The sequence below is a fragment of the Corvus hawaiiensis genome, chromosome 1 (genome assembly GCF_020740725.1).
Source record: "Corvus hawaiiensis isolate bCorHaw1 chromosome 1, bCorHaw1.pri.cur, whole genome shotgun sequence".
Classification (NCBI taxonomy): Eukaryota; Metazoa; Chordata; class Aves; order Passeriformes; family Corvidae; genus Corvus; species Corvus hawaiiensis.
The window spans coordinates 47,965,922-47,987,700 of NC_063213.1; the positions used below are offsets into that span (position 1 = coordinate 47,965,922).

The 21,779-nt window shown below is 41.1% G+C and overlaps 1 protein-coding gene and 1 long non-coding RNA gene across 2 annotated transcripts; one reads left to right on the forward strand and one right to left on the reverse strand.

Annotated features, from left to right (window-relative positions):
- The first annotated feature begins 236 nt into the window (after positions 1-236).
- On the forward strand, positions 237-2,348 carry LOC125325894. Its single transcript, XR_007203601.1, has 2 exons — positions 237-1,527; positions 1,927-2,348. It is a non-coding gene; the product is annotated as an uncharacterized LOC125325894 (long non-coding RNA).
- Positions 2,127-19,958, reverse strand: GPNMB (glycoprotein nmb). Its single transcript, XM_048303438.1, has 11 exons — positions 19,673-19,958; positions 14,649-14,798; positions 13,787-13,930; positions 12,301-12,480; positions 11,069-11,227; positions 10,294-10,602; positions 8,998-9,120; positions 8,214-8,316; positions 7,115-7,320; positions 5,558-5,645; positions 2,127-4,791 (listed from the first exon to the last, which is right to left on the reverse strand). Exons 1-11 carry the CDS (start codon positions 19,740-19,742, stop codon positions 4,638-4,640), a joined length of 1,686 nt encoding a protein of 561 aa, XP_048159395.1. The 5' UTR covers positions 19,743-19,958; the 3' UTR covers positions 2,127-4,637.
- Between the last annotated feature and the right edge of the window lie 1,821 nt (positions 19,959-21,779).

Below are 21,779 nucleotides of genomic sequence, written 5' to 3' on the forward strand. Positions count from 1 at the left end.
GGCTGCTGGCCCGGGGGCGGCGTCTCTCTGAGGGGAGGAGGGCGGTCGGGCTCTCATAGGGTCACAGAATCGTAGAAAGGCTTGGGGTGGAAAGGACCTTAAAAGTCATCCAGTTCCAACCTGCGTGCCATGGACAGGGACACCTTCCCCTAGACGGTTGCTCAGAGCCCCATCCAACGTGGCCGTGAGCACTGCCAGGGATTAGGCATCCACAACTTCTTTGAGCGACCTGTTCCAGTGCCTCATCATCCTCACAGTAAAGAAAATTTCTCTACTATCTTTCGATTTGAAGCCATTTCCCCTTGTTCTGTTGCTCCTCAACCTTGTGGTCTCCCTTGTCTTCCCCGCCATGTGCAATTCATCTGCATCCAGCCTGTGGGATTCTGGAGCCAGAAAACAGGTGCAGGTTAATTTGGGGATACATCCTGGAGGTAACCTAGCAGTTTGGTACCGCAGCTTGGTAACATGGGCCAAAGGATAGTTAAACAAGCATCAATTTTAAAGATGGTTTGACGTGCCTAGATTTGAGAGGAAAGATAATTTCTGCTCTGTAATCACTGCTATGCTGTGCTGGGTTGCTGGGCAGCTGGAAAGGGGCAGATACAGTATATGGGCACTGCCGTATAAACCCAAACCGCATATCCCAGCTCAAGCCCTGTGTCCCTTTTTAAACTCTACAGTTTTGCCTAAAAAACTAACACATTTTTCTCAGGAAAAGTGTGTTTTCCATTTCAGTAATTCCCACATAGTGTTAATGGGCACAGGGTAGTAGTCTCGCTATGCTTGGTTTGCTGTGGAGAAAGTTGTCAAGGGTTTAGAAACTATGGGCTGGGTGTGTTTAAGCATTTGTATTTAACGTGGGTGAAATGTATTTCCCTCTACCTCCTCCCCCTGGAAATCCTGGCATTTACAGGGTCACTAAAATAAAAGAATTCCCATTCAGAATGTGTTTCCCTCTCTCACCACGTATGGTGGTCAAACAATGATATTAAGGTTTAAAAGACATAGCCATGGATGGTGCCAGACTCTTTCTGGTGGTGGCCTGCAACAGGGCGAGGAGCAGTGGCGATAAACTAAAACCAAGAAGTTTCACCTCAACATGCAGAAGAACTTCTTTACCTTAAGGGTGGCAGAGCACTGGAACAGCCTGCCCGGGGAGGTCATGGAGTCTCCCTCTTTGGAGACATTCCAGACCCACTTGGACACACTCCTGTGTAATTTGCTGTAGGTGACCCTGTCTTGGGGGGGGGGGGGGGGGGGAGGGTCTGGACTAGATCATCTCCAGAGGTCCCTTCCAACCTAAGAAATCTGGGATTATGGAATTCTGTGTGAATTATAAAGACTTGCAGTGATAAAAGCTTTATCTTTAAAGAAGATTTGACTACGCTGTATGAGGCTGGAGGTGATTGTTTGTACTAATAAGCCACAGTGGCTGGATGTCTCTGGCAAAGTTTTGTTTGATTCCTCTACAAGTTCCTTCAGAGACTGGTGTTTTTCAGCCTTGGTTTCAGCTTAAAAATACCTTTGGTAAGAAAAGTGCCACATCTGATGAGCCTTAAATGTATGCTATAAAAAATACTCAAGAAGAAAAAGGGGGAGGAACAAAACAAGTGGGTTGAATTAACAGCTCAATTTTTAAAGTAATTTTTAATCAGTTGCTACCCAACTGATGTTTCCATTTCTCTTGAAGACATGTTTGGAAAGATGTTCTTTCTATGAAGATGATGTACATTTATGTTTGATGTCATTCTTGATGTTATTTCTCCAAAGGGAATGCCTGAAACCTGTCTTGTAACATTTGCTGCCATTCACAAATCTGTTGTTTGTCAGCTGTTCTTGCCTTTGAAGGACATGAAGTTCATTTGTATCCTGATCTGTTCTGAAATTGTGTCAACTGGATGTTAAGAAAGTCTCCTTGCTTCTCAGGTTTGTGGTGCCATTGCTCTGAGTACACTTGGAGGGAGACTGCAAAACCAGCTCGATAACCAATGGTAGAGCCAGGTGTGAACTGAGGGTAAGGCAAATCCTGTGTTTTATGGAGGTAGACACTGTTTTGATCAATAATTGGGCAACTCATCAAGTTGCTTATCTCGCAGTTTCTCGTTCTGAGACAAAGCAATGAACTCTTTAAAATCATTACATGGTTTATTTGTCAGTGCAGCAGTTAAATCCCATTGTATAAAAGTAAAGAGGTATGAAATAGAAGTTACAGCTGAAAAGACAAAATCATTATATAAAAATGTTGTATTCTGACATGAAACTTAAAGGGAGATAGTGCAAGATATTCCTAATACTTAGGTTAAAATATAAAAAAGCTCTTAATGTATGCCTGAAAGCCATTTTCTATGCAAAAGCTTAAGATGTCTCTGAGTATCCAACATGCAGCGTTTTGCAGAAGCAAGATGTTTTCTGCATGTAGCCTAGGTGGTAGCCTGAATCTTCACTGATCCTAAACTGTGACAGATTTAATGTTTTCATGCTTCATTACAGGCCATCTTAAGCTTTCCACTAAACCCCTGTCCTGCCTCAAGCTAGAGCAACAAATACAAATTACAGTCCTGCCTGACTGATAACAGAGACATAACATTTAGACAGTAATTTTTGCAGAAAATGTGTTTCCTTTTTAAGACAGAAAATAGTTTGAGATGCTAGTTCTTAGACAATAGGATCTTACATATAAGGAAGATAGAACAATAGCAAGTACACTGCTTTTAATAATATAACTGAAATAGCCACAAAAGAATTACAATAATGGGAGAACCTGGAAACAAAAGAAGAAAAGAGGTTGTTGAATTTTAGAACTAAAGAACTAATCTCACAGGTATGTTGGAATCTGCATTTTTTTAAATATCTTTAAGTCATTTAAAGGTGTCTATGCACACTGGGAAGGGGCAGTGAAGACTAGATTCAGATTACAAATGATAAGCATTTGAAAGATCTGCTAAAACAGTAGGAAAGTGTGTTTATAATTATATATTGCCTCAGGAACAGAAAACAGTATGTATCAGAGATGTTTCAAGACATGGTAAATAAGCTAATTATATTGAAATACAGATCTTCAAAGAATTCAGTGTTTAGAAATTGATTGTGTAAGGTCATTTGCCCAGCCTTCATTTTCATTATTACCTTTACTAACAACAGCAGGGGTTTTATGAAACATGAACTATAAAGAATTTTTGGTCTGTTTGCTCATCTCAATGAATCTTTTTAGCAACCAAATAAGATGCTGTCCTTTTCTCATCATCCAGTGAGCCAGCCTTCAGCAGTTTGTGCTGGTCTCACACTGTGAAATGCCATGATGCTGAGTGATGAGCATGTGTGGCTATGAGGCCAGATTACTTTTGGGGGCCTCAGAAAAAGTTCTTTTAACAGAATTGCAGCTAGAGTGAACAAGTGAAGGCACATTGATTTTGCATAAGTTTACGTTTTCTAGGATATGTCATGTAAAAGCAGAAATTGGAGCATAGTGTTTTGTTGATATTGGAGTTTTCATTTATTTGATTTAGTGGTCAGAGGGATGGAGGAACAAGCAGAAATTAATGTCTCTTTACAGCAGGAAAGACAGAAATGAACAGAGAAGAGGAAAAGGCAGTTGAACGTTACCCCTTCCTGCTAGATCCCTTGCTCTGCTGACCCTTCATTGGACGTGGAGCACACATCCACCTGTCTGCCCCCTTGGAAGCAGCGGTGCCAGTCCAGGGTGTCAAGACCAACGGAAGCAAAGGAGACAAAGACAGCATCAGCACTTGCAACTCAGAATTTTACATGGGACTCAAAGTCTGAACAGGGAGAGCCAAGCCAATGGGCCTCATCTTGTTGCATGGGTGTCTGTGGTCTAGTTTATAGAGAGACTCACGCACTGGTAGCCATGTCCAGTGGGAAGCTAAGTGTGTCCAGCCCTGTTTTCTGGCCCTGAGGCCAGCTGGCATTGAATGAGCTGCACCCATGCTATTGAACCCTGAAAAACAGGGTGGCTGCTGCCAAACTCACAGTGGGGGGCTGTGCCTCTGGTGGTTCCCAGAATCTACAGTTTGCTTGGTGGGAAGCTGGCCTGCCTGGGGCAAGTCTGTCCTAGGACCTCCTGAACAGGGTAACAGTGGCAGCAGTTCAGTGCCAATGCCTGGGAATAGGCCATGGCATGTTTCATTCCACAGGCATAACACGTGCCTGCCCCCCATGTCTCTCTTTCCAGCAAAGACATGAATCCTGCTAAGGCAGTAAGCAGCAATAAAAACTAAGTGTTTACAAGTTGGTTGGTTGCTGGGGTTTTTTGTCTTTTTTTTTTTTTTTAATTAAACTTTTTTTTCCCCTTCCAGATTATGGATGTGATTAATTTTGCAGGTTGTTAACCTAGAAGTAAGAAAAGCCAGATAAGGCAGGGGTGGGGGGTATTAGTAATTCAGAAGAGTGTATCCTACATCACAAGCAAGAATAGCAAGTGCTTAAAACTACCTCCTTGTTTTTCTACAAAGACTACTTTAATGCTGCTAATTGCACCAAGCCCCAAAAGTTACCATCCCATCTATATGTGCTTTCACCTTACTCCCTGGGGTTTTTTTGTAACAAGAATAAAGCCCCACTAAAGTACAGTTCAGATATGAGTCCTGTACTTAATCTAATAGTGTTACATTAAAGGTTTAAACAATGCCTGGTTTAGTCTTCAGCAAAGGATTTCTCTCAGTGCTCTTTGGGAAGAAAATGGCTTTGAAAGTGCTGAAGTAAGCAGTAAATCCCTCCTGCTTCTCTGTTTGTTCCGCACTCCTCTCAATAGGCTTGTATTGCTTGTATCTCCTGCAAGGAATGTGCACAGTTAGTTGCTGAAAGACTTTTAAAGGAGAAGAGGACTTTCTTTTAAAGGAGAGTCCACATTTAGCGTGTGACCAGTGCATAAGAGCACTAATCATGTGTTCATCATGCATTCTCTCTCCTCCTTCCCTGTTCAATCCCATCTAATGTCTGGCAGCCATAGGTCAGTAGTGGTGACGGGGGCCTGGTTAGGGAGGAGTATTGGAGTACTGCTGCTCCATGGAGGTGTGTGCTTCTCACCACTCACTGGGAAGGGTGAGCACACACTTGACTCTGGAGCCTTGATGCAGTCTCAAAGTCTCATGAGAAACATCCAAGCTAATAATGCAGCAACATGTGCTTCTGTTAACTGCTGTCCTGCATGTTCATCACCTTTCCCCCAAAGAATTTATTCATCACTTGTTTAATGAAGAATTTATTTGGTTTCACTGCATATATAAATCACATCATGCAGTTGGAGTTTACTTTCTGCTTACATGAAGTTCCCAGGCCTCCTAGTATTACTGTTTGTGCTAATGGGCACAGAGTGTAATTTTCTCTGAAAGTCCTTAACATCTGCATATTTTCCAATGATTTTGTGGCCTAAGCCAGTAATCTCATTTTCTTGAATATTTGCCAGAATATTTGTGAGCTGCAATAGTAAAGAAACAAAAATGTAGCTAAAGCACATTTAAGTTGTTTGGTTTGTTAATTTAAATAATATTTTGACAGTTCTTTGAACTGTTTTTAATCATAGAAACTAGCAACTTACTTGTAAAGGACAAATGCCCCAATGGTAGCAAACACTGCCAACAAGCCAAGGAAGATAAAGACACCTTCTGTTGTTCCAGATGATGCTCCTAGAGTTCAGAAAGTAGATTGATTAAAAGTTAGCCTCTATTTTACAGTGAGATAGGATTTCTAAAGAAAATGCCATTTTTACTTATTGCTGTACAAATTGAAGCACAGTTGGTAATTCTAATATGCATTAGTGACTGGCAGGAGGTGGTGCTTTCACATCCTAATACATGTAATTCTAGAGTGAGAGAGTGTGAGCTGGGCTTTGCCAGTTTTCTTATATGAGCCCTGCTCCTCAGACACATGGCTGCCCTTCCAGCATGGAGGGGAATGAAGGGCCCTCTTGGCACCCCATGAGGTGAAGCTAATTTGATCCTTGCCATTTGCTATGCTGGGGAAATGACTATAAGATAACTGTTTGACAAAATTAGGTGGGCTCATCCAGAAGGTGACTCAAAGCAGCAACCTTTCTTTGATCCTAATTCTGCTTTGATTATAGTGGGAGCCCCAAAGTACAACTCAGCTTTGCCGTCTGGAGGAAACCTAGGCAGACCAGCCTTATTGGGCTAAAGCTAGTCTCTGTGAATACAGTTGAGAAAAACCCTTCTGCATGCTTATTTTCACCTTTAGGAGACAGAATGCACTTACAGGTCAGACACTGTGCTTATTCATAATGAACTGATATCAATACAGATAAACTTACGCCTAGATTAAATAAAATCAGCAAAAAATACTGTGGAAAATGACTGCAAAGTGTCAGTTGCTTGGCTGATAGTAATTGGAGAGTTTGGAAGAGTCGCTAGGACATTGTAATAGGAAGTCAGGAGGGCAATGAAGTGGGAGCAGGGAGCACAATTGTTTAGACTTCTAGCTGAGGCTGAGTTTAGTAGCTGATTCTGTCAAAGACTGCTTTGATAGCTATGAGCTAGACACTCATCCAACCAAAGGTAAAGCTCCTCTTTTGAAACAATTACCCTGGGCAGACTCTGTAGTCACTGGATGTTACACAGATCATTCCAGAACATGATTCATCTTATCCTCATATAGAAGTAGAAACCATGTGAAGGCCAGTGGGCAGTAAAGAGGGCCCAGGGCAGCCAACTCTGCTGCAGACTCTGATTCTGTCTCAAGTGAGCTGAATTACCCTCTGTTTCTGCTATCTCTTCATGTGTGGAGTGGGCTGGCTGGCATGTTCCCCACCTGCTTTTCTGCCCAACACAATTTTCCGTGGGAAATTACATTATGGCTTAAGAACTATTCATATTCTGTGATATTGAATAGTTTGTATAATTACTGTATTCATTGGATCATAAACAGAAGTCAAACCAAGGTCTAACACCTAAAATTCCCCCAGGGAAATACTAATCATTTTATCTTTGCATGAACTCTTACACAAGCTGGTGCAGTCTCAGCTGAGGCTTCCAGGCATAATAAGAACCCCAGTATGTATTCCTGTGCTCTCTCCCCTGCAGGGAAGTGACCACAGGGAGAAGCTTTTCACCAGCAACCCGTCTGCCCTTTGTAGACTCACCTCCATTTACAGAAATCAGGGCACTGGCAAGGGCTTGGCTTGTGTCATCACCCAAGGTGATGTTTATACAGTACGTCCCAGGTTCCTCAAAAGCTCTCCTGATGGTGAGTAAACATTCATCCGTGACAACGATGGGGTCGCATACCATGCTCTTGGACACCTGGCACGTGGGGTCAGAAACTACTGTGCAGACATCTGTGGGGAGACTGGCATGGGAAGAGAGAGCACATTGCATCTGAGGAGTCCTGTCAGCCCAGTTAGCCCAGTTCATAGACACATTGCACTGGTGCACCAGCTTTATTCTGGTGCCTATTGAAATCAGTGGCACTATAGTGATTTAAGCATGTTTTATTCATGCTATATGTATTTTTTCCATACCTATACATTTATATATGCACATGTGGATTTTATATAGAATGCATTTATACAATCTGTATAATTATCTGCTTGTTTTGCTTATTATTTAACATTTTATGGTGATCATAGGAGCTACCTGCATCGAATCAGCTTATAAAGTCCATTATCTTTAATATGCATCATTAAGAAAGGAATGCAGATTCTTATAAGTAGTATCATGTGCTGGAAAAGAAAAGGCTCCCTTAAGAGAGGTTAATTGTATTCCAGTTGTATTACCATGGTATTACTTGTACTTCTTAGTCCTCTCAACTCTAACCTTCTAAGAATATTAGTCCAATGTTTCTGTATCCAAGAAATTGCTTGGACTCACCCGTTTATTCCAAGTGTCAAAAACTCATGGCCAAAAAGAAAGGATTTCCTTACAATTTCAGTAAACTGCTTCCCATTTTACTGTAAGTGCTGAAATCTTTTCTTGGCCAGGAGGCTATAAATTGTTTCTTCCCACAATCAGTTCCTTATTTTTACTGAGACTGGATATTTGCTCTGAATCCTAAGTGCCTGGCAGTAGCCTCAGTTGGCATAGTTTAAAAATGAGACTTGCATTATCTTTAATTCCAGTCAAGAAATAGAAACACTGCAGTTCCCAAATTTTGTTCATACATCTGCATCTAAGTGCAGACGGCATTCCAGCACCTAATTAGTTCTAAAGAGGGAAGATTGACAGCTTCATTCACACACTTACCTCCCTTGGCAGGTAACAACAAAGTCAACCAGTGAGTTTTCAGCTTGACTTTCTGTCATCTGGATGCTTGTCATCTGAATAATATTTACCTCGAGGATTCCCTCTGGGAAAGGAAACACATATCAACTGTAGGACACATGACAAGCTCTGAAGTCAATGTGTACTGAACCTCCAGGGTTTGGCTGATGCTCAGTTCAGGTCTTGTTTTCCATAACCTCCTCCCTCCCTTAGCACTCCTCTTGAAGGCTTTGAAAGTTGAGAAATTTTCCAGTGCTTTCCCTGTGAGGCTGCTTCTTTCTGGTCTGCTTTTTTTCCCTCATTATTGTTATTTACTTCCTTATTTTGCTAAATCACTTCCCGCTACATGAGATTTCTCTGCATTCAAAGGTCAGTTCAACCTTCTGTAAACCCCCTCCCCAGCCCAGGTGCTCCTGCTGTGGCATGTTCAGAAGCTGGTCATATGGAAAGGAGTGACACAACGCACATCCCCACCAGCACACGGGGTCAGCCATCAGCAGGCAATCAGACTGAGGCCCAGCCTCACATGTCTGAAAGCAAGGGATCATAACCTCTGCAACCAGCCTCTGGCACAGTGCAGGCAGAAACCAGTCAGCCAGTTAGATGTCTGTACATTAATCCTGAAAACTCTCAGCTATGCCCTTGAGAACGATCATTTTGTGGCTCTCGTGTAATTGATAAAAATGTGTCGAAATAAACATTATTTCTACCATACATTGTTGTTCATTGTTAACACCATTCCTCAGCTTTTGACCCACATCCTTACCTACAACAGCAATACTACTTCCATAGTATCCATTTCTGTAAATATGGCAACCTCCATCAGGATTATCCTCCACTGACTCAACAGTGGGAGAAGAGTCAGAATCAGAAGATGGTTCGGTCATAACTGTTTGAGGGAGAAGAAATAGATACGCAATGTTAGAACAAGCTCTGCTCAGGAGTATTCTGAACACAGCCATATGTTCCAACTGCTTTCATTCCATAGGCTGTCAGTGACTTTGGTTTGCAGGTGTGTGGTCATGTATGTATCTGTGTGAGCTCATGGCAATAATCCTTAAAGAAAACACATGTGCCCAACTTCAGAACGCTGGAGTGGCCTGGGGAGCCTCACTCCAAAAACCACCTGGCTAGTCACCCATCTCTGGGAAATAAAAGGAAGACTACAAGGTGTAATACAATTAAATACTTCTTTAAAATCCCCAAATCAATTATATAAGAAATCCAAAGGCCCATAAAACATTTAAAATGCTTTTTTAAAAGCTGGTATTTTCCCACTGCTCTACATTACCACTAGTGGAAAAATGAAGAGGGGAAGTGGTGAAAATTATATCTTTCCTTTCATTTTTCATTCTCACTCAGTGTTTTGGTAAGAGGACATATTAAAAATATGAAATTGGAAAAATATAGCCGCATTTACAATTTCACAGTAGTAATATTATAGCTGAAACTGCAGGCTTTCTGCAAACCTTAAAACCCTCTGAGATGATAAACCAATGCTGAACATAATAAAAGTTATTCTGAAATATGTTAGTCAATACATTTAAAGTGGAAAAGCTGTTCTGGGTTAATGCCATGTGGAAATCCCATATTTTTGAATATGACTTGGTTTTTCTAGTTCAATCCAATCTCATTTAATTTTGGATGGAAGTTAATGCAATCCAGAAAGGAACTTGCTCTAAGAGTGTTCTGAAATTCCTCTTTGTCACTTGAAATTTACATCTTACCTCAGTAGATGACCCTGAGTAGATAAGGCTAAAATCTCCTGACCAGGTGTAGCAGAGATGATACAAACGTACATTTATATTCACCTGAAGATCTTCGTATGCTGTAAGTATGGTGGTAGAACTGGATGCATAAGTAGTTAAATGTGTAAGTGATCCCTACCATAGAGTCATAGAAGAATCTGTGCTTATTGATTCTGTCTCTAAGCCAATTTTATAGAGGGTTTGCAGAGGCTTGCAGCTCTTTCATTATGACAGTAAAACTACTAAAGATATTAACTCAGAATACAGAGTTTTAGAATAGCTCCAAATGCGGCTGCTGTTTGATAAATGCTTACCTGCTGAGGTGGGTGGTGGTGCAGTGGGTGTTACTGGCTTGCAAGGTACAGGTATAATGGCTTGGACAGTTAAATTCATAGTAAAGTTTCCTTGCAGAGTGTAGGTGTGAGATGTACTAGAACCGCTGGCTACAAATAAGCCACTTCCATCTCCAAAGTTCCACTTGTAGGAGATGGCAGAATTATTCAGATAGTAGCTGGGATCATGGATCTTCACATCAAATGTAATTGGTGAGTCTTTGATGAAAATGGAGTCTGAGATGTTGCGGTCATGTTTTTGGAACATACTCACAAATACTGGAATTTTGTCTGGAGGGGTAAAAAAGAAGTAAATAAATAAAGCAGACATATCTGGCTGCAAACAATAAGAAGTTCCAAAGTCTCTGAACAGCAGCAGTCAGAATGTGAGACGTAAATGGTATCTTTAACACAGGTTTCCACTTTAATTCAATTTATGACCTGAGGAGTGAATGTCAGTAGGAAACAGTTAGCCAGAAAAGTATGGGAACAAATGAGGAATCACAGACATCTGTGGAAGATTGTATTATCTCTCATAAATAATTTTTCATTACAAAGTAGAGGAGTCACTACTGAGCTAGACACAAAGGGAACTTAAGCTACTCAAGACAATGTACCAGATTCCACTTTAATATCAAAAACCTTTCTCTGGCCAATGTCTCCTTTTCATGCCAGATGATGCTTATGCTGAATTTTTTTAATACCTAATCCACAAATACCCCCAGGATTTAATTACAGATGATTCCAGCACACTCACCTGTTACAGAGTAGATGGCTTTTGCTCTCGCAATTGGAACAAATCCCGAGTGCCCTCTCCTGTAAATGGACACTGCCATCCCGTGTTTGCCAAGAGTGATATTTGCTGTGTTGACTGAAAACTTTGCTGAAGATCGTCCTGTTGTTTGGTAATACTGACCTGAAACAGAACATGAACTTAACATTTACCCCCTCAGCCTCACTGCAAGTTGTTTTGTGAGAGGCAAAGTCTCTGAGAACCTTGGATTGTCAAAATTAAAATGAATAGTTTAGAAATGTCTTCCAATAATCTGGCATGTGTTTTCGAAGGACTGGATACTTTTACATTGTGTTTACTCACATAAATTCCGGTTTTTCAAAGTTGTCAAAAGGATGCCCCAAATTTCACTAATCCAATAAAAATTTGCCAAGGTATCTACATCTTTCCAAAGCAATTACATTACGTTAAGTCATTAGGATTATGCAGTGGACAGTGTGAGGCATTTTAAGTGATCTTGTGTTTGCTTTCAGTGTAGCCAGAAGATATACTACCTCTTGCTAGAACCATTTGTATATATTCAATTATTTGTCTTTTTAACAGCTGATTGAGGTAGGTAAATAGTATCACCTCTGCTTAAAATTTGGAATATTATTATTATTATTACTCATACTGATACTGACAATAATACTGATTTATCCAGGTGAACTGAGGGCACTAAGATTTAGTACGTAGCCAATGGCAGGAATAGCCCAACCATTACATACTCAGGAGCAGGAAACACTGAAAATCAGCATCTGTGACCAGAGCAGCATCACAGCCAGTGGCAGTTCTCACCTCCCTAGAGACAAGAAGTGCTGCACTGTTAAACTGGTGATACACAGCACTGTGTTCTCTCTCAAATTTAAAAGTCTGAAGTGGCAGTGAGCTGTCAACAAATTGTCTGACTGACCTGCTCAGACACTCTGTTTTCCTAGAAAAAGATCTTGAGTACTACTGAAAGGAAGTTAATTTTCTTCAGTGATAGTAATGTGAATGCAGATTTAAAAAGAATCTTCTGGTAATCCATGATTTCTAGACTAAACACCTGAAGGCATCTCTGGGAAAGTGGGGAGTTAATTCAGTATTTCCACTCAAGACTGTGGAATCCTTTTCAAAGGGCTTTTGGTAAGACATACTTGACAAATGAGTTGTGTACAAAGGGAATATAAGGTTTGCAGGGTCACCCCAACCAAGGCATGTGTTGCAGTACTAACCAGAAGTGTGAAACACGTAGACAAAGTTCCTTCTCCTCCAGCCAGGGTGATGAGGGAAAGGACGTCCGTCTGGGAATACATTATGGCTGTGGTTGCTTGTGCAGTTTTCCCAGCCACAGTTGTCAGTCCATTCAGTCCAGTTGTAGACATAGACTTGCTGATCCATGGAAGCTGGAAGATCTAAGGATAGGAATAGGACATGTTCTGGTCAACTGAGAAATGTGCAGAAAGTCAAGAAACAGGAGGCAAGCACTGCAGGTTATAGCAGTTACTGCATTTAAACAACAGGTGAAGCGGGGTATTTTTAGACTGACGTTCATTCTTTTATTCTGAGGTTGTGCCTTGCTTGGTTTTTAATGTAAACACAAAATTGTTCTGTCTTGGTGCTGTTTTATTAAGAAGTTAAAAAAAACTTTACTGTCTCATGGGCCAGACACAATTTAAAAGTGCTTGCCCAAAAACTTGCTGTTGACTACACAGGATGCTACTGTTTCACTAATGAGGCTACCTAAATATTTGGCAAGTAGAATCTAAAATTTTAAGTACAAAGAGTGGCTGTGAAAGCACTGTAAGGAAGTGACTTTGTTTTGTCAGAGAACTTTCCTAAGGCACCTTTAAATAACTTAGACATGAATTTCTGTAGTTTTCTGGATAGTAAATAGAAAGTTTCCTCCCCCAAACAGCACAGCAGATATTAAGTAGAGTATGGATATCAGCTGCTAACAAAATATTAGACAGTTAAAAACTGGAACTTAGGCTGACAAAAAACTTGCTGATATGCCTTGAAATGAAAATGACTTTGATCAGTAAAAAAATTTGTTGAACATTTATGAATTCAAAGGATGAAAGGTACAACAGCATGTGTTGTTCTAGATCCAGCAGCTTAAAACAGTGGATATATGTTAGGCTTTTCCTCCATGTAGGAGTAAATAAGATGAAAAAGGGTGATTTTCTGAGGAAAATATTGCTTGATTTTTAAATATTTGTTTGTTTTTTAATTCCTAAAATGTGGAAGTGTGAGATTTACTCTTTTGTGAGAGTTTTTCAAGATGCAGATGTGGTTACTGAACTCTACAATTCATAACTGAAAAAAAACCTTAATTTTATAAATTGACAGCTTTATAAGTTTGAAAGAAAGCAGTGTGACTGTGCAATATTGTGCCTGAGCTGAAAAGCAGTAATAGTTCTGTTGGGAAGTTGGATTATGTGACTGCTTTGGGAAGGCAAATTTATAACGATGGTCAGTCTTAAATTACCTGGTATATACAGTGGGGCAGAACACTAAAAATACCACAGTGATCTTCTTAGGAAAGAAACTGGTGTGGCACAGGCTGGGTATGCACAGGTAAGTGTTATCAGTTATCAGTTAAATCCAACACGGCTGCTGTTCATCGGGTGCACCTGTGATGCTTTCCGTGCTCAGTGACACATTCACGCCAGCCCCAGGCAGATGTGTGTGGGGTGCAGGGAAATTGGCATCACCTACCCCGGGTACAGTTTCTCCTGTACACTATGTTGCCATCATTATCTTCTGTCTGGCACTTGGGAAACTGGAGAGTCACCACAAAGGTCACGTTGGATCCTACCAGCGCTGGGCTGTCACTGTCCAGTTTGGCTGTCACCCTTCCACCTGTAGAAAAGAAAATTGGTCTCCACTGCAGCAAAGGGTGCATCAGAGCAGAAGCTACAATCAACTGTGCACCATTTACATTAGAAATGCTTTATTGATTATTCTGTTTCTAAGGGGTTTCATGCTCTTAAGTCACTTGCGCTCTTATCAAAACCCCAGCTTCAAACAATCAGAGGGACTCAGCATTGCCCCCCAGATCACTTACTGGTCTACCATTAATTTTCTTCCTAGAGCTAAGAATATAGTTTTCTACCCATGGGAGGTCAATATATTCCAAAGGAGAAAATTTTTGTTTCTCCCTAGGAATTATACAGTCATTAGCCCTCAGCTCAGAGCAGGTGACAATAAACATGGTCTTTGCTGAAGTTGTCAGTCAGAAGCCCACTTGCCCTGCTGAGGTAGCAGTTGAAGCTACCTGTCCTGCAGGGCATGTTTCACGTAATGGATTGTTCTGGAGCCCTGACCATTAATATTTCTGAGTAAGTATTAATGTCTGAGATTAGTCATAATGGGAAAACATTTTATGTAATACCTCACTGTTCTGCTTCCTCAGACAACCCACTGGGAATGGTATCAAACCCAGTCATCTCTAACTTGCCATTCTGTGCAGCAGTGGATGTTGCCCCTATGAAAATGCACTATAGCACCTGCACTCTGCATTGTGGTGGATTTTCTGGCCAGCTTTGCAAGTGTCTTTGAAATGTGTATATGCAATCACCTTTCCAGCAGTCCTTCCATCTGGGATCTCCCTCTTCCCAAAAAGGATAAAGCTTTTCATTCCATTTATTTTGGTCACTAGACCAGCCTTGTAGCTTCTTATAGGATGTGACAGGAGAAGTACTTCCGTGGCTCAACACATCTTGAAACCCTAGAGAGAAAACCAAACATCAGTGTAAATGTAATCCAATTTTCCCTACTACTCTATAAAAACATTATGCTTGTGCTGAGCTTTAAACATGTACTGGTAGAAAACTTTTCACCAGTAGGAAAGTTACGTAATTTTATCATCGAGGCTATAAACACATCAACTATAATCAACATAAAGACAGTTCCTGTCGGACTGATATTTTTTTCTCCTTGCACTATTGCAAACTTCCCAGACAAAGAATAAACATGTTTACTCTGTTTTGACCATATCAGAGCAATTGCTTATAAGAATTTACATAAGCCTGCAAGAGTCAGGCTCTCTGCACAGAGGTTGCTTGATTTCTGACTGTTTTGCCTGGTAATAAACCTACGAGTAAAAGGCTAACACGATAAATTCATTCTGTGTCTGAGTTGTGCTCTAGTGGAAGTTATGCCAGGAATTAGTTTTTGACCCAGTGCAGCTCCTTTGGTGAGTTGGCTGGTGGTTTGGGTGGGAGGGGTGGAACCAATTATAACAGGAGCTGGTATTTCCAGAAAAGGAAATTTAGAGCTGAATAGTAAATTCAATGTGTTTATAATATAGCAACAATAACGTATTAGCTTCATGCCTGTTATTTAAAAATGGCTCAGATATTAAATAACTTCAATAACCTCTTTCTTCTCATATTACTACAAATGATGGGCTCAAACTTTTCCCAGGCTTCTAGGATCCCTCCTTCTGTCACAAAGGACACATAGTGGGAAGCAACGTAAATATCCAAGTAACCTGTAGGAACATGTTGGACACTGTAGGATGCCATAAAAATATGTTAATAAGTAGGCTCATGAGCATAGTTCCATGAAAGCCTGGAGGCTTCAAAGAGCTCTGCCGTGTTAATCAGGTAAGGTAACTGCTGAGTGTGCCATTCTGTCACAACATCAAGGGTGTTAGGATTTCTGCTTTCCGTGGCTTTATTGTTAAGGTACAGCTGATGCAGAATGCTTCTGAGATTTATACCCAAGTACAACAAAGTTCTGGATGACTTCAAGGAAAATGCAGAGACCTGTAAGAAGGGCAAGAATTGCTCTGTATACTGTAACCTAACTGGTTGTGGTGGAATTTCTCCAGGCTTTGGAAAAGACACGGAGCAGGTGTAGCCAGTTTAAGCACAGTCTTTAGAGGTGGGTGATTCCTAATTTTACTGCAAGAGAGAACCAGAGAAACAGCTCAGAAGAAGAGGCAGGAGCTGCTTTCTCTTTGTGTTTTATTGCCAGTGAGATTTCTGCTGGGCAGGAAGAACATCCCTTGCCCCGTCCCATCTCAACTCTGAGCTGATGCTGGCAGCTCTCTCTCCAGTCTTGAGGACTGAATGGTTGGAGGAAAAGAACAGATTTTGCACTCAGAGGCACAATCTCCCACAGTCTTTTCCCCTCCAGGAACTCCCTGCAGTCTCACTTAAATCACTTGAATCAAGTCTTTCCTTCAGATTTAATATATTTTGATGTGAGCAAACATAACATTATGACTGGTGTTTACTTAATGACCTGTATCACATGCTGTATTGTTTTGAGTCTTGGTCAGAAGAAGAGTTCGGTAGTGTTGTCGTTCAGAAACTTTGCTCAGGAAAGAAACAAATTAGCAACTATAAAAGTACTTCACAAAGCAAGTTCAATTTCACTTTAGGTATAACTAAATAAATGTGTCATTTTATTCAAAAGTAAATGGCTACATAATTTTAGTAATTTCTTTTTCCCATTCTCCTTGATTTTATCTAAAAAATATTTAATGGATAAAAATGTTTTGATTTTGTCAGATGAAAACTTTTCAGTCGTTTTTTTACCAAATGTTCAATTTATCAAAAACATCTGGAGCACTTTTAATTTTATAAATGCTTTTAATTTTGAGTTTCAGTAGCAATCCTTGAATTCAGAATTCATTTTCTAGTCCAGTAATAACTGTTGTCACTGCTTCTAAATCACAAGCTGCTTAGGTATTTCTTTGTGTCCCTGATGTGCTTTGTTTGTTTCAATCGAATACAAAACATTTCACAAGCTTCAGGACAAGACAAAGATGGATTTTCAGATGAGGAAAAACTTCTGCACTAGTTTCTCTAACACATGGAACTGAAGATTTTCAGTTGGTGAATTTAAAGGAACAAAAAGCCTTAATGTATTTCTTTTTTAACAATGAAAACCACTCAAAACCAGATGTTGGTCATAACCAAAATTAGAGCAATTCAGTTCAAAATAGAGTAATGTTATGCTCCAAGGAACAGATTACTGTAATAGTTTTGGTGAGGTGATCATAGGAGAAAAGATCTTGTACTTCAATTGACTTCTTTCTCATTCTGGCTTTCATTTTGGTGAAAAATGTAGCAAAGACAAGTTCAGTATTTCCTGCAAAAGTGTATTAGCCATGAAAGAGAGAATGAGAGCCAGTGTTAGGACAGCAGAAATAGAAAGATGACCCAGCTAAAGAGGATAAAGGTGTATTAGAAGTAAAAAGGCTGATTGAATGGCATCAGACTGTAACATAAACTTTCTAAAGTTAGGTATAGAAACATAAAAAAGCAGGACAAAAAAGAATTTGAGGAACAACTTGCAAAAACATAAGAACTAATTTTTAAAATTTTTTTTCCCCCAATTTAAACTAAGTGGGAAAGCCTGCCAGGAAGTCTAGGGCCAAAAGGACGTAGATGCAAAAGAAGCATTCAGGGAAGGTAAAGGGGTAGCACAAAAGTCAAATAGGTCAATTGGTTTATATTTTCATTCAAAATGGAAGAACATAGGAGGTTTCTGTGATAGAAATTTTTTTTTACAATGATAAGAGTATCTCTCAAAATGAAGTGTTGGCACAAAAAAACCCCAATTATAGAACAAATCAACAAAATGACAAAGTTGTCTAGATAGGATGGCCCAAGTATGGAAGTTATTCAAGAGTGAAATAAATGAGCTATTAACCATAGCATGTAACATCTTGCTTAACACTGCTTCAGTGACTGAGAAACGAAAATTGGCAAATGTGATGACAGTTTTTAAAAACACTTCCAGGGAAGATTTAGAGGATAAAAAAAACTTTGGGGCTCAAGTTGGAGAAGCTGGTAGGAACAGCAGTGAAGAACAGAGTAAGTAGGTACAGTGCATTAATATGATTTGCCATAAAAGGAGTGCATTGCTCACAAACATATTCTGAGTTTTGTGAGGGAGACAGAGAGCATGGGAACAAGGCTGACCTGCTTGTTACAGTCTGCCTGAGTTCCAGACAGCACTTGATGAGGTCCCTTGCTAAAGGAACATAAAGCAATTAAGTTACCGTGGGATAAGAATGAAGGATTTCACATGAACAAATTATTGGTTAGGATATGAAAAAAGTTATGAATAAGTGCCCATTTTTCTCGATTGTTAAAATAATTTAAAATGTCCATAATCTGGAAAACAGGCAAACAGCAAAGTTCTTTAATCTGCTGAAGACTGTGCATTAAAGTAATAGAGGGGAGGACTGTACAAAACTCAATGACTCAAGAATAAAACTATGCAATTCAGCAGAGTTAAATGTAACCTTACTTTGAGAATGAGGGGCTCTAAACTAGCTCTAAACTCAGAAATGGGATCTTGCAGCTTTATAGTTTTGAATGCAGTGCTCACTGGTAGTTGAAAATCTAGGAAAAGGCTAGATAGAGAACAAAGATGAGAACATCATTACAGCATTGTATAATGCCATGTCTTGAGAGTACTGTATCCTCTGTTCTCTGCAGCTCAATCCGTATAAAAGAACTGAAAAAATACAGGGAGAGGTGGCGAGGATGCTACAGAGGGATAGAATTGTTTCCATATGAGGAACAGCTAAATAGACTGTGTCTTGAAGCCTGGAGAAGAGGTGACAGAGCAGAATATAAAAACAGAATCATGAACAGCATGGAGGAAGAAGCTGAAAGTACAAAAGGAGAATCAAATGAAACCAGCAGGTTACAGGTTCTAAGCACATGAAAGGCGCTTCTTCACGTAAGGCACAATTAAGGTGTGAAATTTTTTGCTGGCAGGATGTAGTGTGTCCCAAAAATTTACACGTGTTGCAATGAAAGCCCAAATGCATGAACAGATGGAAGAAGTCTAATAAAAACTGTTAAATACAATGACTCTGCATCTGACAGAGGCAATTCTGGTGCTGTAAATCACTGAAAGCTGGGAAGGTGTCCTGACCTGCCCGGTCATACACCCAGTACTGTTCTCCATTGGAGGCAGGTACAAGGCTAGATGAATGCTCAGATGAACTTCAGCTTTTAAGGTTTTTAATTTTTTATACTGTACATTCTGGAATTTGAGCTTAAAATCCCGTTTCTACATTCCCAGCCCTGAACTCAGGGAGTCATTCTAAGACTTGAGTCAAACTGAGAGCCCAGAAAGAAGCAGAAGATCAGCCCTACTGTGGCTTGCAGATCTAATTCCTTGACTGGGCTCCCTGAGGTTAGGAATCCACAGGTCCAAGTGTCCCAGTGGGGAGCACTGTTTCTGACCTGGCCTCTCCCAGCCACAGCTGAGCCAAGCAAACTGTTCAAAGCCCATTCTGCATCTGCCGTTTTAGCCATGCTTGAACTGGAGAAGTGTTGCCAAGAATTTGCTGCCAAGAGCCAAGGTTTAGCTCCAGTCAGCTCCGTGTACCTGTGGAGCGCAGGGAACAGATTACTGAGCAGTTCTCAGCACACTTCCCCAGCTCGGGCACCTTTTCTACCAGAGCCAGGCCACCCTGAGGTGGAACCGGCTGTCGCCTACTGGGTCGCAGGCACGGCTCCAGCAACCACCACAGGTGCACGGAGCATCCGCTTTTGCTGCGCTGGCTTGGGATGTGGAACGCGCCGAGGCAGGAGGCAGGGATGCTGGGGCGAGGGAAGCACTCACGTGTGGCGGCAGCGCCCAGCACCGCTTGGGCCAGGAGCAGCAATCCGAGGTGGTGGCGAACACCGCTCATGGTTCCCGAGAGCCTGGGCTGGCTCAGCGCCTGCCGAGGAACAGCGTGGCCAGAGACTGCGCGCCGAAACTCCTCCGGTCCCCACTGGGAGGTGAGAATGAAGTTTCTCTGCTGCTCTGCTCTCCGATTAAATCAAGGGCCCCGGGACTCATCATGTGATGGAATTAAGCAGAGATGCATGATTTTGTCTTCAGCTTCTTTCAGCTCATGTGCTTATGACTCACTCCCTTTGCTTTCAGCATTCCCTGGGATTTCTGAGAGACCTGTTTGGAGCCACACCATTCACCTCATAGGCATTTTTATACTAGTTTTGCACTGTGATCAATTTTTGTACTTAATTTGTTTTTAAATTAGGAACACTTATTTCCAGAAATCCAAATTAACTCTTTCCCCAGCCTGATTTGCAAGTGTTACTGCAACAGCTCACTGCATTTGATGAACCCATCACTACTTAACCACATGGCTCACCCCATATGCTGGGCAACAACTCTAAACTAAATGGAAAATGGCCAATTCAAACACATCTCTTGACTTGGCTCCTGATCAGAGTTGATTGTTAAGAAAAATGTTATTTAAACATTTAGTGAGTACATGCCTTTCGTATTCAACCATGGCTAGAGGTGCCATCACAGCCCCTGTGTGGTGATGGCCATTCAATATATGGCTCCCAAGTTGCCGTGACCCACACACAGACAAGTACTTGATTGTATAAACTTCATGGATTGTAGCAATAAACAAAAAATGGACTTTGCTGCCCAGCCTAATAATGAGGTATAACCAGTGGCTCAAGAGGACCAGCGCAGGTTGGCAAACACTGCACCTAGTGGTTCAAATTCAGGTTCAGTGTGCTTCCCCAGCCCAGGTGTGCTTCTGCAGGCAGTGCAGCAGCTGATTGTCACTGATGCCCTAGCAGCCTTGCGAAGTTTCTTGCTGTTGTTTGCAGCAAAAACAAGCTTTGGCAAGATGGCAAGGCATAGAGCCGAGTACAGTCCTCAAGAGAGAATTCAGTAGTAGTTTCAGTGATCCCAAGGAACAGCACTCATAAGTGTGACACTGGCTAGCCAGAAACCAGTGAGTTGGGCAACAGTAAACCATTTTTATTTTGGGCAGGGCAGGTGGAAGTCCGTAATTCCAAGGCAGTATCAACAGAATGAAGAGATTGCCCAATGGAAGGGGATTTTAGAGCTCTGACTACCTTTTTTTTTGGTAGTTTCTTCTATTTTTCTAGTGTTTTCTATTAGCTGTGTAAGTTATTACCACTACCCAGAGCACCCCAGCCAGCATTTCTCTCAGTAATGCAGGCTCTGATGTCCAGTCCTGTGGATTTTGCATATGCAGACTCCATGCCTCAGCATTCTCCTGGCTGGAGCAGCCTCCCTCCTACTGCCAGCCAAGGAGCAGGGTGAAGGCAATAGCCCTAGGGGTACAGGCTTGTTTAAACTAAGCCCTCATTATCTGACAGAAAGAAGTGGGAGCATAAATTGAAGTCAAAGCTGTGACTGACTGTGCAAAAAAATCATATGACTGCAGCGTCCTCATGTGACTGATGCTTTTTTTGTTGTTATTCAATCAGACATTCCCAGTTGAAATGTCAGGTTTCGACGGCATTCACAATTATTTTTTAAACCATGTGGGACATTAACTTTAATTTCACTCCTTTGTTTCCAGGTTGTTGATCCTAGAAGTGAAAAGTGACCTTCAAACACTGTGGTTCAGCACTGGAAGCCTGATCCAAAGTCTGCTGGGGAGAAAGGAGGTTTGAATGCTCGTTCCCAAGAGGGTTTTGAGAACCTCCAGAGGAAAACTGCTGACAACAAATGCCTGTTAATTAAAACCAAAAATTTATCAGCCTAAAAACAATAAAGTTGGTTAGGATGGAGTTTTTTGCCATGTTATTTGATACATGAAATTGTTACATAAATTTTGAGTGACAGTCTCAATAAGAACCAGCTGGTAGAAATTATTAAACATGTTGTAAATAGACTTCAGAGGCACTAAGGATCAGGCCTGTGGTTAGAGGAATCCAAACCCACCAGG